The 14,702-nt window shown below is 44.4% G+C and overlaps 2 protein-coding genes across 2 annotated transcripts; one reads left to right on the top strand and one right to left on the bottom strand.

Moving 5' to 3' along the window:
- Positions 1-1,829: 1,829 nt before the first annotated feature.
- On the bottom strand, positions 1,830-5,421 carry klhl42 (kelch-like family, member 42). The gene is made up of 3 exons (XM_026362922.1): positions 2,871-5,421; positions 2,594-2,787; positions 1,830-2,309 (listed from the first exon to the last, which is right to left on the bottom strand). Exons 1-3 carry the CDS (start codon positions 3,632-3,634, stop codon positions 1,855-1,857), a joined length of 1,413 nt encoding a protein of 470 aa, XP_026218707.1. The 5' UTR covers positions 3,635-5,421; the 3' UTR covers positions 1,830-1,854.
- Positions 5,422-5,853: 432 nt separating this feature from the next.
- Positions 5,854-14,701, top strand: LOC113163883 (UPF0577 protein KIAA1324-like). Its single transcript, XM_026362920.1, has 22 exons — positions 5,854-6,071; positions 7,613-7,733; positions 7,818-8,007; positions 8,080-8,227; positions 8,335-8,424; positions 8,507-8,612; positions 8,703-8,852; positions 8,955-9,043; positions 9,507-9,687; positions 10,201-10,329; positions 10,493-10,583; positions 10,660-10,762; positions 10,917-11,054; positions 11,137-11,409; positions 11,624-11,797; positions 11,975-12,164; positions 12,241-12,337; positions 12,413-12,514; positions 12,647-12,773; positions 12,904-13,082; positions 13,928-14,090; positions 14,262-14,701. The coding sequence occupies exons 1-22, from the start codon at positions 5,940-5,942 to the stop codon at positions 14,331-14,333; spliced, it is 3,045 nt and encodes a 1,014-aa protein (XP_026218705.1). The 5' UTR covers positions 5,854-5,939; the 3' UTR covers positions 14,334-14,701.
- The last annotated feature ends 1 nt before the right edge of the window (position 14,702 follows it).

The raw sequence follows: 14,702 nt of genomic DNA, 5'->3' as shown, positions 1-14,702 counted from the left end.
GGGAAACTTTTGGGACATTGAGGAATAGCAGTGAAAACCAGTTTGTGCTTAAACCTCTTGTACTTATACTAACGAATCACATCCCGCAACTCCTCCATCGAACCTAAGCTGCATGTTCATCATCTCTCTGATGAGTGTAACTTCCCTTACTCCTTATAGAGGCCAAAGTAATGTGGAGCTCCAGCCGGCGTCTCCCAGGGTTCCTAGAAACATCAGCAGATTGATTGGGTTGTTTGTGCCAAGTTTTCCTGAGAAAGAATGAAGCGATTTGATCTACAGAGGCAGAACTTACCCCCCAGTCGATAACAAGGCAGATGATGTTTTGGTAAGATGTCACATCACAGGTTATCCATGTCATGAACTGTCTATACTCTCAGATTATTTGGACGTGTGGATGAAACTAACACCAAACAAGTCAAATATGGAAAAATAACACCGTGTAAAAAGTCCAAAAATAGAAAATTAACACAAATCCCTGAACATCGTCTTTATTATCAAGACCTTCAGTTCCAAACAAATGCAAAATGCAGAGAGAAGCTTAGAATCCACCAATTCCAACGTTTTAACTGCTGCATTTAACCAAAACGTCAAGAGTTTGTAACATAAATGTTGCTTTGAGGCTTATTTTCAGATCTGCACATACTTTGTTTAAGGAAACGTATCTTAATGAAAACAAGATCTGCTTTAGCAGAGAGAAAAAATGAAACCGCAGCTTTGGTCAGTTGCTGGAAATGTAACCAAGCTTTGCATTTTGTGCTTTATTACATTATATTAAGTTCTTATGAACTGAGGCTGCAGAAGGCACATGTGCAAAGTTCATTTACTGGAACTGCGATTTAAGCTTTGCTTAGAGTTTCTCCAGGAAATAAGACAAGTGTGAAATACAACACATGATGCTTCCTCTGAGCCACTTCACATCCCAAACAAGGGATCAACAAACTTCTAATTCCCATTAAACTGGCAGTGTAAAACCAAAGCCATTTTCACCAGTATCTGCTATTTACAATACATAAGTAAGAGAAATGTGTTTTCTGAGTTATTTGAAGTTTGTAGGGAATTATAGATAAACATGTATGCCAGTACCATACTTGGAGTGTAAACATCAGGAATGTTGTGGCCCATACATATGAAAGCATGTTTTTAATCAAGTTTGTTTATCTTGTGTTTTAGTTTTTCAAGTCACAGTGGTAGTGGTCAGTTTCTCTGGAAGAATAATGATCTGCCAATGTTTGTAAAACCCAGAAAGTCACTGAACAACATATATCACTGTTCTGAAGGTTTCTTTTAGAATCCCAAATGAATCTTCTAACCATTAAGACAGAAAACAGAATGACTGTTGCAGAGTCATAATTTAGAAAAATTGATTAAAAATCCGGCACAGATTGTCCAACATGCTTAACAGTTTTCACCCTGATGCTTAAGAGTGTTTTTTGAGGATTTTGGAAATCACAACAGTCTTTAGTGTTGTTAACTTATGTTTGCTGAGTAAACATTTTACAGTGAAACAGATGATTACCGCTCTGACTTGGATGTTATGTTAATGCCAATACATGAAAAGTGCAAACTGTAGCTAGCTGTTCAGACGCTGCTGACCTGCGGGCCATGGTGCTTCATCACTGTCATACATGTTATTGTTGCTTTTGTATTTGCATCTGCAGCAGTATGTACAATGTAGTGCTTTTTTTATTTTCTTAGGCACAGAGGTCACGAGGCATTCAATCAGACACTGTTCACACTAATGCCACAAAGCCCCATTCTGTGCAAGAACAAGCAAGCCACACACTGGCCTATATTAATGCTGCACGGGCTCCATTATCTGTTAGTGTTTACTGAAGTTTTTTTTTTTTTTTTCAGTCATAGCACACTGGGGAGGTAAAGCGAACACAGCAGCATGTTTTGTCCCAGAGCCGGGAAGTGTCTGAAAGCCTCCCAGGCGTCGGAGAAGATGTTGTATTTGAGAAAGACACGGTGCTCCAGGCTGGTGGGCAGGCTGACGTCCCGGCTCATGATGTAGATGCCGTCATTGTGCAGCGTGCACGTCAGGTTCAGGCCCGACTTGGACGTGTTCTCCTTCAGCTGGATCCACTCCCCCGTGGTGACGTTGTAGGACTGCACTGTCAGCACGTCCTCCGTCTGGCTGGGCCGCCGCTGCCTCTGACCCGCCTCCAGCTCGTGAGTGTAGCCACCCACCAGGTAGATGGTGTCCTCCACCGAGAGCATCTGCTGCTTGCGAATGTGAGCTGAACAGGAGCGAAACACTGTCCAGGTGTCAGAGGTGGGGCAGTAGCGGAGGACATTTGTGTTCCTATCTATTAAACACAAGGAGACCGTGTTAACTCAAACAAGCAACAGTTAAAGGACTTGTTTCTTTCTAAGTTAATTAATTAAATGGATAAACTTAATAACCTTGAACTCTTATTTTTAAAAATGTCTCACTATCTCCTACCCACTTGAGCGCACACTGATTAATAATGGAACAAACCAGATGACCCAGTCTATGATCTGAACATGTGTTGTATAGCTTGAGATTTAACCAAAAAGGTGAGAACCCTTTAGTCCCTTGTGTCTTTGATAACAGCTTACTTATACCAACCTCTTGCAGTGTATCCACCCATGACGTAGATCATTCCCTGGCACTCGCAGGCAGAAAACTCTGCCAGAGGGTTAGGCATCGAGGACACACATGTCCACCAGTCTTGCTCAGGACTGTAACACTCCACCGTGCCCAGACACTGGCCACCTACAGCGTAGAGCTTCCCTTGTGCTGCCAGCAGCTTGAAGTTGGACCTGAGGAAGAGGGAAAGAGTCACACTTAAGGATGAGAATGGAACATCTAAAACTTTTGCACAGTACTGTAGATCAGGACTCACCTTTTCTGGTTGAGCGGAGCCACTTGGTTCCACTCATTCCTACAAGGGTTGTAGCAGTGCACAGCAGAGATCTCCTGACTTGTCATCCTGTATCCACCGACTATGAACAGGTAGTTATCGAGGACGGCAGATCCATATCCTCTGACATTGATCATATCTGGAGGCAGGTTGTTTGCCAGTGGCTTCCAGCGCTGCTCCACCTCCACATACCTCAGCATGGACCAGGGTTCATCCTGATCAGGCACATCTAGGGAGAGGCAAGTGAAGTCTCCGATGGCTACTAGGGTGGCTGTGCCTTTCATGCGCATCTCCCTGACTTGGTCCCTGACAGCAGAGGGCAGGCTGCTGAACTCAGGCTGCCTCAGCATTGGATGATAGTAGCAGCTCATGTATTTGAGGCAAGCATTGCGTAGATCATGAGTCCCATAAACTTCAGAGAGGCTGAACAGATCCACGCAGTTGTCCAGCCGGATCTCAGAGGTCAGAAGCTTAAGGATGGAGGTGACCTGTAAGAAGGAGGCAGTCTCAATCAGGTCCTCCAGAGTCTCGTTCGCAACCTGAACCTTGGAAGTATTTATGAATTCAAGGACCAGCTCCAGACCAGAGACACTGAGCCCCTGCAGCTGCACAGAGTCCTCGGTGGACTCCCTCATCCCAGAGCTGTACAGTGCACGGAAGTAATCGCTCTTCTCTATCAGCTTCTTTTTATTCACCTCGTAGATTTTATCATCCACGACGATGGCAATTATCTGGTCAGATGCCATGATGAAGCTAGCGCACTGATGTTTTCTCTTCCAGGCTGTGTTTGTTTTTGCTTGCCCTTTGGCAGCCTCCTGAGCGAGTCACCGTTTACATTTCACCGCCGAGGGAGCTCTGTGGTCGGGCTATATATGGTCATGTTCAGCCCGTTGATCGCCATGGAGCAACTTTCTGTAGCCGGGGACGCTAAGCAGCTAGCTAGCGAGGACCAGCTGCAGCTACTGGATAAACTAGCCAAATGGCTCCTTTCTGCTGGTTCGCATTCCTTGACAGTCCGATAAAACGTCGCCCCAGTCTCCAGTGGTGTTGGCTAAATAATGTAGTTTATTCCTGAGACTAGTAGTAACATTTTCCATTGCATTTTTTCAGCCTTTTGTGCGGAACTGTTTCTACTGTTTTGATTCTGCACCTACGTCATTTCCGTTGTTTTCTTCTTCGTGAGAATATTTTTTGCAATTGGCTGCTGCTGCCCCCTGTCGGTAAAGGACGAAAAGCGCCTGATCCAATATTTCCACTGGAACATGAGCAAATAGGAAAAAGCGACAAGAATAATATACTATAAATGGTATTGAATCATATCTTGGCTGCAGGATAAACTGTTAACCTTCAGCGTTTATTTATTTATTGTATTCAGCTACAGCTCACTATATCTCTACATGTAGATTGTATCTGCTTATGCACGTAGACAAAGCCTGTGCATCACGTCATCTGGCAGGTTCCAGTAACAGGAATCCAGCTCACATCAGCACAATAATCTGGTTCTAAACCAGTTCATCTGTCATTAAACATTGAGGGGTGGGTGTTTGAATGGACCCAATTATAACAGCAGACACATGTGATTTACAAATAAAACAATGTTTAGTGGGAGAACTAGGAAACTAGACAAGAAGCTAGTCAACCTACAAAGTGACAACAAAACCCTATTGATACAAGAACAAAGTAAAAAAATAAAAGTGTGAAATGGGGGAACAGGGGAAGGATCATGACATTAAACAGTTCTGCATCATTAGAATTTCAAGCTCCAGGTTAAAACTGTTGATGTGTCCTAAAGCGCCCGCAGCGTGTCATCACTTTGAAAACCCAGTGTGTGTTTACATGAGGCCGTTTGCGTTGGGTCAGCTCTGTTTCCGAGTGTGCGGTTTCCTATTATTTGATATTATCTCTCACAAAGTGCAGAGTGTGTGGGTTAATGAACAAACTGCTGACGAGTCTCGTGTTGAGATCATAACACACACACAAAGGTCATTTGGGTCAATCTTCACTGCAGCTGAGATCCTAAAGGACAGTGAAAGTCATGACTGGTGCATCTGGGGATCAATTTTATCCTCGTTTGTCTTTCTCACTTATCTTGTTTTCTGCCGCTTTAATTTAGCTTCATGTTTGAGTGATGACATACATGAGTCTTTTGTTGACACTCAGTTTTGTATCTTAATTGCATTGTGTTGTTTTGAGCTGCAGAATTATAACAAACTCAGCAGATGTCAATCAAGTCCTATTACTCACAAACCCTTCAAAATAAAAGCATGGTTTGTCTGATAAGTTGTGTTCATCCTCAGTAAGTCTGGATTACCTATTCATAATTTCAATGCACAATATAAATGACCTGTTTCAAGAGTAGTTTCCCTGGTGTGAGTTTGTAAACTGTGTAATGTACCATAAAGAAGCTGTTAACGCTCTGTATTTTCCACTTCAGCTTCCAATAATGCTGTTTTTGGAGAAGGCAATTATTAATAGATATATGTACAAAAAATATTTTAACATCTGTTTGTATTTCAAATCACAATGTTATGAAAAAGCCAATTAAAAAGGAAAAGGTTTTATAATTTAAGGTAAGTTATTCAAATTGCTTGTTTGATATTCAGTTATTATTACATGTAATAAAGAAAATTATCATTTCAATTATGAAGCTGCAAATGTGTGACATTATATAAAAATAAATTCTCACTGAAATAATAAATCCAGGATTTTCTTTTTTCTCAAAACATGATTGTAAAACCTGCATAATAAAAATTAAATACCGTTCTGCATAATTAAACCCTAGAATTAATAAGAAATCAGAATGATAGCAAAGACTCAAATGAGGAACATTACACTTTAACTCATCTTCTCATATAAAGTCTTTACTCTCATTTCTGGAATAACAAGACAGCTTTAATTTGAAAATCTGAGCCGGAAACGCCTTCATGTGCGGGTTGCCCGTGCGGTGGAGGAGGGTGCGTTAAGTAGGCATCAATGACGGGGACGCCACAGAAACCAGCTCCCATCGGCCCGTTTCATGTTTCGTCCGGCTGTTTGTGATCCGAGCTGAGGATGCGGCTGCAGGTTCGGACCCCCCGGAGCTGCCGCTGCCTTTTATTCACCATCATCACCATCATCATCATCATCATCATCTCTCTCACATCATCAGCGTCCAGCGACGGAGAGCTGCGGCCGTGCGACGAGGCGAGTGCGCTTTATTCTTTATTCTTTATTCTTCTTATTCCTTTACATCCTGATTTCACTGAACAACTCTCCGGCTCCTGTTTGTGTTGGATTCAGTTATTATTATTAATTATTATTAATAAATGTCCTGGTTTATTATCACTCTAGGATATTTTTACAAAACAAAAGAAAATGGCTCCACATGCAGGTCAAACCCAACAGATCCTCCTGACGCACAGAAACTATATTTTATTCCATCTTATATAAGTTGTTTTCCAGCTCAGGCTGCTGAGGCGCTTTAAATGCGGCTTATGTTGGCTCCATCCCTCCTTCCGTCACAGGATTTCCCGCTGTGGAGGAGACAGAAGCGGACTGTGCTGTCAGGGTTTCTGTGTTATCCATTATTTAATGTGCACCAGTAGCTGTGGATCCTCCAGGGTCCTGTTGTGGCCCCAAGGCGAAGAGGAAGCTACAGAAAAGCGAGTGTCTCAATCAAATCAAGTCCCCTCATTAGTCTAAATGATCTCATCAAGAGTTAGATGATAGTTAATTAATAGTTAACTCAGCATTATAGCAGTAACTGATCAGGGTAATCGTTAACGAAGGGGGGGTTTATAAATAGGTTGTGGTCCAGATGTGCTGCAGCTGTTTTCAGAAATAGAAGTGGTGAAACATTAGAAATGGTTTTATAGTTATTAAGATTCAGTGTGTTGTGTTTGACTTTTTAAATTTAAAAACTAAACTAAATGATGTGATTGTGAGAATTCAAGCAGCAGAGCTGGTCGTTCTCCGTCTCCTCCCCCGAACCTGCTGCTGAAACTGGAACAGTCACAGAAAACACCTGAGATGTGTGTGTACGAGGAAATGAATCAGAGAGACGCTGGTTTGCAGATACAGGTTCATGTATGTTAGTGTGTGTGTGTGTGTGTGTGTGTGTGTGTGTGTGTGTGTGTGGCACAGATAAGCTGGAGCTTCTTTAAACGACTAATCACCTCTCTGCAGTAACACACACACACACACACACACACATACAAACTATGTGCTGATGAAAAGGACACGGACTAATGTATCTCACTGGTCTCCCGGGTGATTCACGCTGGTCGTCATGGAGACTGATGAGAAGCAGAAGAGAGAGATGGAGGATAAAATTCATGACAAGTCAACCTTTGAGTGTGGAGGTTTCAGGACCCTCTGACTGCTCGGTAGACGTCACCTCCGAGTGAAACCTCCTGTGAACGTCTGGAAAACATTTAAATGTCAGAAAAGTCCATCCACTAACTGTTGATATCAAAACGATCACAACACCGTGTGTGTTTCTTAAGGTTTTATAGCTCTCTGTGCAGGTTTTGCATCTATTTGCATCAGTTTTGTCTCCTCCTGGGTAAATTTGTCTCTTTACTCTTTTGTTTGTTGGATATTTTATAGGTTAAAACCAGGGGGGGCTGTCTCTCTGCCTGGGGCGACCATTCAGTAATCAATCCACTAACATGGAAATATGATGGCGTATTGATCTTTGTGTGTGTGTGTGTGTGTGTGTTTGTGTGTGTGTGTGTCCTCTGCAGACAGACTACTACTACCAGTACACAGAGTGTGACAGCACGGGGTCACGATGGCGGGTCGCCATCCCTCTCAACCCGGGCTCCTGCTCAGATCTTCCACCTCCAGCCAGAGGGACAGACTGCTGTGAGTACTGACGCTGTGTGTCTCTGTGGTTCTGAGGATCTTCACACGTCCGTTTGACGCCCTGTCTCTCTGCCTGTCTCACAGCTTTCTCGTGTCCACCTGGGAAGTATTTAGAGATGTCCACGCAGCAGTGCACATCGTGTGCAGCAGGCTCCTATTCTCTGGGCAGCTGTCTTCGTTTTGACCAGTGGGATGCCATCCCTGCCGGCTTCACCAGCCTGGCCAGCTTCTTGGACCCTGGACCCAACGGAGAAGACGTTCAGGCCTGTAACAGGTGACGAACGCAGTTATGAGCACTGTCTGTCGTTGTTTGCTCTTTTGCTGAGTGTGTGTGTGGTTGTTGCAGCTCAACATGGACGCCACAGGGTGTGTATCTGGAGTCGAATCGCGATGAGTGCACAGTGTCTCTGGTTTATGCCGTTCATCTGGAGAAACAGGGCTCCGTCTCCTTCACCTACCAGTACGCAGACAACAACATCTTCTTTGAGTTCTACGTAAGTGGAGCTAAAATCACGTCTCTGGATATAGAAACATTATTTAACCTTTTCCCCTAACTTATAATATATCATCTTAAAATATAAAAAGCTGTGTTTGTGTTCAGGTCCAGAATGAACAGTGTCAGGAAATGGCTCAAAGTGACGATCAGAAGTGGATCAAAGTCACCAACAATGGCGAGTGGGACACACACACTGTAAGTATCTGGCTGTGTGTGTTGTGTTGTGTTATGGTTTGCGTTTGCTTCACTGTGTGCACGTCCCATCTTTGTTTTTCAGGTGAACCTGAAGTCTGGTATGAACATCCTGTACTGGAGAACCACTGGGATCTTGGTGGGAGGGAAGATGATCAAACCCGTGCTGCTGAAGAGCATCCAAATAGAAGGTGACGCATTGAAAATGGACTCAAACACAAAGAAAAATCTATTCTCACATATGAAACACTGACGCTGCTACTGTGTGTTCACCTGTCCAGGTGTGGCCTACACATCGGAGTGTTTTCCATGCAGACCCGGCTGGTTCAGCCCGGTCCCGGGCTCCTCGTCCTGCCAACCGTGTCCCAGCAACAGCTTCTCCATAAAGGGGGCGTCGTCCTGCACTCGCTGCCCAGAGCACTACTACTCACGTATGCGAAGCGTGTTCCTCATTAACTGTCATCAGCTGAGTTGTTTTTATATCCAGAGTCCCCGTTTGCTCATATTTGCTGTGTGTTTGACTTCTCTCTCAGATGAGGGATGGGCAGAATGTAAAGTGAGGCCGCCGTGCTCAGAGAAGGATTACTTCCAGATCCACACAGCCTGCGACAGCGAAGGGAAGGTCAGCGACGTCCACACGTCTCACATTTCGCACACACACACCTTGACCGTCTCACCTGGACAAAGACAAACACGACCTTCTTATCCTGCAGGTCAATTAAAGGCAAACATACAAAAACGATGTAACAGATCATTTTAAGGAAGAATTAAATTTAATTTAAAACGCAAATACAGAAAAACGTCCAGCAGACATTTAATAATAGAGCTTATTTTTGGATGCTGTGTGTTTTCAGCTCGGTGAGGACACTATCAGAAACAGGGAAATGAACCATTTGCATGTCAGCTGATCTCAAATGTCTCTGAGCCGTGACCTCGGCCTGTTGTGATCCACATTTCTCAAAGTGCTGAGTCGGACAGACGATAGAAAATGAACACACAAACACTCTTGTTGATGGTAGTGTTTGTTTTTAGTCATTTCTCTGTGAAGTTGTGTTTTACATATTTGCCGTCTGTGTCGGTTACAGACGCAGGTGTTGTATCGTTGGGTGGAGCCGAAGATTTGCTTGGAGAACATCACTGGATCTGTGGAGTTGCCTGAGACAGGACAGAGGGAGCCCTGCCCTCCCTGCAACCCCGGCTACTACAACAGCAATGACTCCACCTGTTTGCCCTGCCCACCTGGAACACACTCTGATGGCACCTACGGTAAACCTGCTGTCCACACACAGCTGTACACCTGGTGCCGTGTAGATAGAAATAGGAAACAGTAAAGTGAACTAAACACCTGCTGCTTCCGGTTTACACAGTATCACTCATTCTTCTATGTGAGTTCATCTTCGGTTTTCTCTGTTAATCATTGATCCATAAACTGACAAATCACCAGTGTAATAACTAAAAAGATTCATAGAAATTCTCACGTCAAATAAATTTGAAGTGTTCTGTGGAGGTTTTAATATAGAGCTGAACAATTAGAGGATTTATTAAACTGCAGCTGTGTCTACATCACTCGAGACTCGAGTCCTGTTTCACTCCTCTGTAGCTTCTGTTCAGTTCATATTTGTATTTTGTTCTAAAGGAGTCTGAGCTCATTATGGTCTGTCAGTCTGAATGCTGGATAATCCACTGTACAATACAGCTGTAGGTGTGTTTTACTAAGGCGGAAAGTGTCATTGAGGTGTCTAAATAAAGCTTTTGTCTGTTTGTGTGTGTGTGTGTCAGCGTGTGCTGAGTGTCCTGCAGGTACAGAACCCGTCTTAGGTTATGAGTATAAATGGTGGAACGTGCTGCCTTCCAGCATGAAGACCTCCTGCTTCAACGTGGGCAACTCGAAGTGTGACAACATGAACGGTGAGAACATGAAACTAAGTCACGGCCTACTAGTAACTAACGAGTGACAGTTTAACTTCCAACTAACACTAACTGCTGTTTATCTACTATAAACAAGTAAATAAAGAACGTAACTACTGGCCGGATTTGTAGTGTAGATCAGTGCTTCTCGTCTGTGTCTCAGGTTGGGAGGTCGCAGGAGACCACGTCCGCAGCGGAGCAGGCAGCTCAGACAACGACTATCTGATCCTCAGTCTGCACGTTCCCGGCTTCAAGTGAGTACAGAGAAAAAGAGAGTTGGACTTTTTTAATAAACACTGTGGGATAACGAAGTGTTTGGGTTCTGTGCAGGGTTCCGGCTTCGCTTTCTGGAATGACCACGAGTGAGTTTGGCCGGATAACGTTTGTGTTCGAGACCATCTGCTCTGCCGACTGTGAGCTCTACTTCATGATGGTGGGTGTTTGATTGTGTGAGCAGAGCACAGTGATGAGATGAGATGACTAATGTCACCACCAAGTCAGAAGTGTCACAATACAGCGTTGTGTGTGTCATATTTTCCATTTGACTTGTTTCCCTGTGCCCCCCCCCCCCCCCCCCCCCCCTGCAGGACGTGAACAGGAAGAGCACCACAGTGGTGGAGTCTTGGGAAGGCAGTAAAGGCAAACAGACGTACACACACAGCATGACCAGGAACGCCTCTGTCACATATACGTGGGCCTTCCAGAGGACGAACCACGCTCTCGATGTGAGTGGGCGCACAAAATAGTTCGGCTCAGCACACTTCAGCACACTGTGCGGTTTTTACCTGCTCCTGTTCGTGTCTGCAGGTGCGTCATTATGTCAGCGACACGGTGAAGCTGTATTCAATCAGTGTGACAAACGTCCTGGACGGGGTGGCGTCAGCGTGTCGGGCCTGTGCTCTTGTCCCCCAGAACTCCCAGCATGCCGGCTCCTCCTGTGTTCCCTGTCCTGCTGGTTTCTACATCGACAGAGACACCAACCGATGCCAAGAGTGTCCGGCCAACACTTACCTGGCCGGACGACACACCTACGGCCAGGACGCGTGTGTCGCATGTGGTCCTGGGAGTATTAGCAATAAGGTAGAACGCAGGTTGGGACTGGGGGCTGATGGGAAACCTGATGATTTGATACCTTAACACGTCCAGTGTCTCCGGCTTCGAAACAAGACTTTTAAAGACATTAAACAAACGTTAATCAAGAAATAGGACGTTGGAAATATATGATAATAAGAATATGCTGCTTGTGTTTTCATATTTACAGTTTATTGAGAGGTCATGTGTTTCTTTTTTTCAGGAACACTCACGTTGCTACAGCGACTGCTCCTTCTCCTACACGGAAAACAATCGGACGCTGACCTTTGACCTCAGTGACCTGAGCGACGTGGCTTCGTTGACCATCGGACCAAGTTTCACCTCTAAAGGCACAAAGTACCTTCACCTGTTCAACGTCAGCCTGTGTGGCCACGAGGTAGCTCCGACACCTGAAGACGTTATTTCACTGTTTCCTAAAAACAATTAATGAGATTCTTTAATCTAAAAGTTAAAAATCTAAACGATGAGACTCATCACTTCCGTGTGATTAAGAGATTTTAAAAAGCTGCAGGGAAACACGGCTGACAGCTCATGTTGCTGCTGTTTGCTGCAGGGGAAGAGAGCCGCCGTCTGCACAGATAACGTCACCGACGTGTCCAACAAAGACGACCAGAGCGACTCGGCCCAGTTTGTCAACTCGGTCGACAGCTTCATCTGTCAATCGACCCTCATACCGGCAGACGGGCGGGGATTCAGGACGGCCATTTCCTCCCAGTCCATCAGCCTTGCAGACACTTTCCTTGGTGAGATGCACGTCAACCTGCAGCTGGTTGTAGTGTAAAGCTTGAACTAATGTGTGGTTCTGGTTTGTTCTTCTAGGAGCAACAGTGGACACGGTGCTGAACGGCGTGAACGCTAAACCGGACCTCTTCCCAGAAAACTCAAAGGACGTTCCAGACATTAACTTCTTCTACAGGTATATAAACCGCAAAGCATCATGGGTATGTGCTGCTTCGAAGTCCGGATGTTTATTCCCTTTTATTTCCTTCAGGTCGACGCAGGCAACAGCCTCATGTGACCAGGGTCGGAGTTCGGTCATCACTGTCCGCTGTGACCCCGAGCAGTCAGAGCGTGGTGAACTCTCTGTGCCCAGGTGAGCGAGCAGGTGGTCGAGCAGGTGATCAGTATGAAGTGTGGAAGTAATGTGTGTATTCCTTTATTGCATAAATGTGAACGTGTGTGTTTAATATCCACATGTGTAGCGTTAATGTGTGTGTTTGTGCAGCTCCTGTCCTGCAGGAACATGTGATGGATGCACGTTTCACTTCCTGTGGGAAAGCGCCAGCGCCTGTCCACGCTGCACCGAGAGCGACTACCACCAGATAGAGGGAGCGTGTAAGGGAGGTGTCCAGGTAACACAACACACACACACACACACACACACACAGGGCAATACTGTGTCTAGTTCTGTTCTCCTACATATGTGCTCCATGTGTGCAGCCTCTTGTTGCTTACAGAGATTCACCTCCTGTTTCCCTCCAGGAAACTCTGTATGTGTGGAACGAGCCAAAGTTGTGCACCAAAGGTGTTTCGCTGCCTCCCAGGAGCTCGTCCCCCTGCGAGGCCATCGCTCTTTGGCTGAAAGTCGGGGTTGGTGGTGGAGCCTTCATGGCTGTGCTGCTAATCGCCCTCACCTGCTATTTCTGGAAGAAAAACAAGAGGTTAGAGGCACCTGGCAATTGAACACACCACCGTCGATCCTAAGACAGGCCAACGTACTCATTAAGATTTAGTGGGACTGAAGGGTTTGGTCACGGTGCAGCTGTCTCAGTAACAGGAGACTCGACAGTTTAATTATAATATCAGGAAGGTGTGCACACAACAAAACACTCAGTGTTTTTATTTATATATTTTATCAGAAGCTGCAGATTAAATTTAACTTTAACTTTACTTTACTACTTATTAGGGGTCTATAACCTTGTATAAGTCCATAAAAAGCCCCAGAGATGAAGCTGAATGAAATAAAGGCCAAATATTTCAAAAACAACTGCAAAAATGACAAATCAAATGTTTCTGTGAAAAAATACATAAATTCTGAGAAAAGCAATAATTTATGAGATGAACAGGATAGTATAAAATATCTTTTTAGAATAAAATAAAAATATTTATGGGTAAAATTGCTATTAAAAATCTAACATTATATTTGAATAACATTATGGAAAATAAATCAAATTTTTGTAGATAAAAATATTCTAGTATTAAAAATAAAGTATAAATGTGTGACATGAAGAATTCCACATTAAACCACAATAAGTTGTTTTGTGGAAGTTAAAAACATTTAAAGACAAGATGGAGACAGTTTTTCAGAAAGAAACAGTTGAATTAGAATTACAAGACTTTAATAAGACGACAGTCGGACACTGAGCTGTTAAAGATTTTATTATAACATTAACATTTAAATAATATATTTAACGTGTGAATTGACACTGATTGTGTTTTAGTATTTGTCTTCACACTAAATAAAATGCTGCCTCACAATAACACAGTCTCTGTGCTCTGTGCTCAGGCTGGAGTACAAGTACTCCCGTCTGGTGATGTCTGCCAACAAGGAGTGTGAGCTGCCAGCTGCAGACAGCTGTGCTCTGGCTGAAGGAGAGGAGCCGGATGACGACGTGGTCTACGCCCAGAAACCGACCCTGCTGGGAAAACTCCGGGCCATCGCCAACAAGGTGAGTACAAACAAACAACGAGCACAAATAGAGAAAATAAACATGTATTGACTAAATATGACCCTGAGACACGACCCCACCCTGATCTGTCCCTGAATCAACACCTGGGTTAAAAGGACTGAACCCAGATTTAGTGTAAAAGAAAACCTGAACTCCACGTTTGTCTTTCAGCATGAGGACGGAGAGAGCAGCGAGTCTGTGCAGCTGAACTCGTCCCAGTCCGATCGATGGATTCTGGGATGAACAGACGTCGACAGAGGGAAACACACACACACAGTTGTATAAGGAGGTCAGTCGGTCGGTGGCAGCGTCACTGTCCACCTCCCTATGTGCCATCGAGCCCCCTTTTCATTGTGGGGACCCCGGTTCTCACTGGAGCCACTAAGCTGATGCAGAAACTGGACTGAACCTGGCTTTAACCCTTTGACCCTGACGCACAGGAACTTCTCCTGCTTCAACGCTGTGATGCTCAAAGGTGGCAGCTGAAAGAGAAACGCGCTTTTAATGGGTTTGTTTTGTATATTTTGTATTTTTATTTTGTATTTTTTGTTCACTGTCGTGTATTATATCAACGTTCTAATGAGGAACCTTTAATAAAGTTCTGTTTGGGAT

The sequence above is a fragment of the Anabas testudineus genome, chromosome 23 (genome assembly GCF_900324465.2).
Source record: "Anabas testudineus chromosome 23, fAnaTes1.2, whole genome shotgun sequence".
NCBI lineage: Eukaryota > Metazoa > Chordata > Actinopteri > Anabantiformes > Anabantidae > Anabas > Anabas testudineus.
Note: the sequence above shows the minus strand (reverse complement) of the source record. Positions and strands in the feature narration are given on the sequence as shown.